At 33.2% G+C, this 3,217-nt stretch overlaps 1 protein-coding gene across 1 annotated transcript; it reads left to right on the top strand.

The window, feature by feature from the left end:
- The first annotated feature begins 957 nt into the window (after positions 1-957).
- Positions 958-2,664, top strand: LOC141485846 (armadillo repeat-containing protein 2-like). Its single transcript, XM_074183394.1, has 3 exons — positions 958-1,131; positions 1,251-1,401; positions 2,543-2,664. Exons 2-3 carry the CDS (start codon positions 1,272-1,274, stop codon positions 2,662-2,664), a joined length of 252 nt encoding a protein of 83 aa, XP_074039495.1. The 5' UTR covers positions 958-1,131; positions 1,251-1,271.
- The last annotated feature ends 553 nt before the right edge of the window (positions 2,665-3,217 follow it).

Here is a 3,217-nt window from a genome sequence, read left to right as displayed (position 1 = left end):
AAAGAGTTTGTTTTGAACTGATTGCTTTCTTCCTACCTTCGGAAGTTTTTCACATTTTTTTGTATGAAGATGGAGAAGTAGAAAGCGAAAAAGCTTTTTTCCAGTTGTTTTCAAAAATTTTCACAAATACTCTATACGGATTTTCACTTGCATGGAACTGATGAAATGACATGATGGTTTAATTTTTGCTTTATGCTTATGAGTATCTTTGAGATCGCTTACTATGTTTTTCATGTCATATGTATTTGCAATACATTTCTTGGTCTTTGTATATCTCCTGGAAGTTTCGTCACTTGTCAAACCCTTCCTAAAAAATGTAAAATTTTCAAATAAGTAGGTTTTGGTTTTAGCCTCGACTACTTCGCCTAAAAGGTGCCTCCATAATAATGATCTTCTTTAATAATCACCACGACGATAAATCGGATATGTACAAGGTTATAATTGTTGTAAGTCAGCGAATTTTAGAAGCAGGTCAATTTTGAAATATTCTAATGCCAATATTTACCCCCAAGTTTTATTGAAACTCATTTTCCCTTTTCTACCTGAGATATCTTGGTAGTCAGATTACGTGCATCATCCGTACTACTATTACTAGTTATTCAGTAAAAGATAGCCTTATTAGCCTTGCTGATGCGTAAAAAAAGGAACAAATCATATTGGCTATAACATGGATAAAAATAAAGCAAAACTTGATAATAATACTTTCCCTGACCTACCTTAGCCATTAATTAAAAACCACATATAAAGTCGGTCAACATGGAAATAATTAACCTACTACCTAAAATATATATTTACTTGATATCTCGTTCATATTATTCACAAATATATTGAGTTGATCTAGAATTAGTGAATTTGTCTGCACTCATGAAGTCATATTATGTGAACGAGTCAGTAAACCAGCGAGCGTATAACTACTCAATCACCCTAAGTATGTCAGAATGTGACAAATACTCATACCAATATTCGATGATGTCAATGACTTTAGTTAGAACAGACCACCTGACAAAATAGTTTTTCCACTTCAAATATCGATTTTTCTTTGCATGCCGCTCTGAACCTTTCTACTGTAATAATCAATAGTTTTATTATTCTCAGTAGAGGCTTGTTTTCTTGCGATGAAACACGTAATTGGTAAGCAAATTCGTAGAATATTTCATTTGAATCGACATCAGAATAAGAACTCAAATCGCGAGGGTATCGACGAATAGTGTCGTGTTTACTTTTCCAGATTGGAAAATTTCACCTTCCAGTAAAATGTGAAAGTCTAAGACATGAAAGTACGAAGTGACGGCGACAAAATGAAATCCCTAGGAATCAGCAAGGTGTCTCTGCCTTTCTACGAGCCACCCCAAAGAAAAACCAGCGCGGAAATTATAAATGAAGCTAGATTAGCTATAAGAGGTAAGCAGATGGTAATAGAGTGATACATAAGTATAATTTACGATATTTATTTTCTTACATGTAGTTTCGAAAGATCTATAGTAACTTCACATTTTAATAAAACTATTTTTGAAAAAGAATGTTTCATTATTCCACCTGTGAAATCTTGCTGCATTATACTTTTTCAAATAGTATTAATCATAAAAACAGTTTGCAACTTCATTCAATGAATCAATTTTATGTGACTTGCACAGCAACTATATAGCCTACTATTTTTTTTAAGTTCTGACACTGAATACACTTATGATTTTGCGTAATTTCTGTATAATGATAACAGATGTGATATTATGAAACTGAGTAATTTACTGTGTTGCAACTTTGGAAAAATATGGCTCAATTTTTCGTAATAATGTATGAACTTGTCGAGGGTTTCATTTCATACTCATCTAAGCAACAAAAGTGAATGGTATTGAAATCTACCAGATTATATTCTAAATCAAATACCTACACGGACACCCTGGAGACTCGAAGATATATTTTGGGTTACTAAACATAAACAGTAAACACAGCAGATGTACTTCTTCAATATTTCATATGAGAAGGCGAGTTCTATCTGTTTTTTCAACATTCCTATTTCTGTGTTTGTAGGTTATATTCTGAATCGAATTATTGATAAAAATTCAAAAATTTCATCATAGCTTTGGAACTCATGCATTTTCACGAATGTTTGATTAAATAAACCAAACCAATTCTCGAACCAATAAAATTTGATTTTCTGGCAAGATGGCTACCTGTCAGGAAAACTGAAATCAGTTCCTGAAGATGCCAATTTTGGTGACACAGATGACAGTTCTGTGTTTTTTGGTTTTGAACTTATTTTATTCAGTCGAAAAGGTCAGTGACATCAATTCTTTCCGAAGATCTCAAATCTGCAGTTTCGGAGTATTACTCCTCCAGTCTTCTCAATTTTTCAAGATCGCTCTGGTGTTTTCATCTAATCTTCTTAACTGTACTGTAAAAATCAATTTCTTTTAACATGAAATGTTTTTCTAAAATTTTTTAATAGATTCATGAAATGACAAGTAGTTCCTCAGTTCCATTACAAACTGAAATCAATTATCATTTAGCAAGATAATGGTATTTCACTTATCTATTGTTCCAGAATCCCAAATGGCCGACAATAACTTTGCACCACCATCCATCAAACCACTTCAAACACAGAGGCCTTATACACCGAGGGACAAGGAAAGGTTATTATTTGGAACAAAAAACAAAATCGAATAGGCCACCCAGCTCTTTCAGGTTAGCAAAAAACTCTCATAATCACTATTGCGTTTGTTTTTTGCGTTGTTATTTAAAGGAATCTATCGAACAATAGGTTCGCCCAATATGAGTCGCCTGGAACATCACTGAGCCCTCGATTATTTCTGTAAATTTTCAACCAAATATTTTGGTATTGGCGAAGTCAAAATCGAATGACCCATACCAAAGATCCCGAGGTCACGCAGTCTTTAACGATTTACTTACTGATTCATTTAATAAAATAACGACCCTCAAACAAAAACAAGATTTTTCGGTAATATCAAGTTCATATTTTCAAAATAAAAGTTACTAGATAGCATTCTTATCATAGAAAAACATCAGAAAGACTATTTGATCATATTTTCAGACAGCAATGGGTTTTATAAAAAACTGTCGCAGCTCTAGACACATTAGGTAATTAAGTGACGGCCAAGGATTGTTTCCTTATGAAGAAGCCAATCGTACAAGAATGGAACAAAGTCGCCAAAATCCTGTTAGTTACACCTATCAACTCGGCTGGACCGTTTTTAAAGAT

This window comes from Leptinotarsa decemlineata, unplaced genomic scaffold (assembly GCF_025532065.1).
Source record: "Leptinotarsa decemlineata unplaced genomic scaffold, Ldec_3_MD MMD2_tig00026340_RagTag_RagTag, whole genome shotgun sequence".
Lineage (NCBI taxonomy): Eukaryota > Metazoa > Arthropoda > Insecta > Coleoptera > Chrysomelidae > Leptinotarsa > Leptinotarsa decemlineata.
Note: the sequence above shows the minus strand (reverse complement) of the source record. Positions and strands in the feature narration are given on the sequence as shown.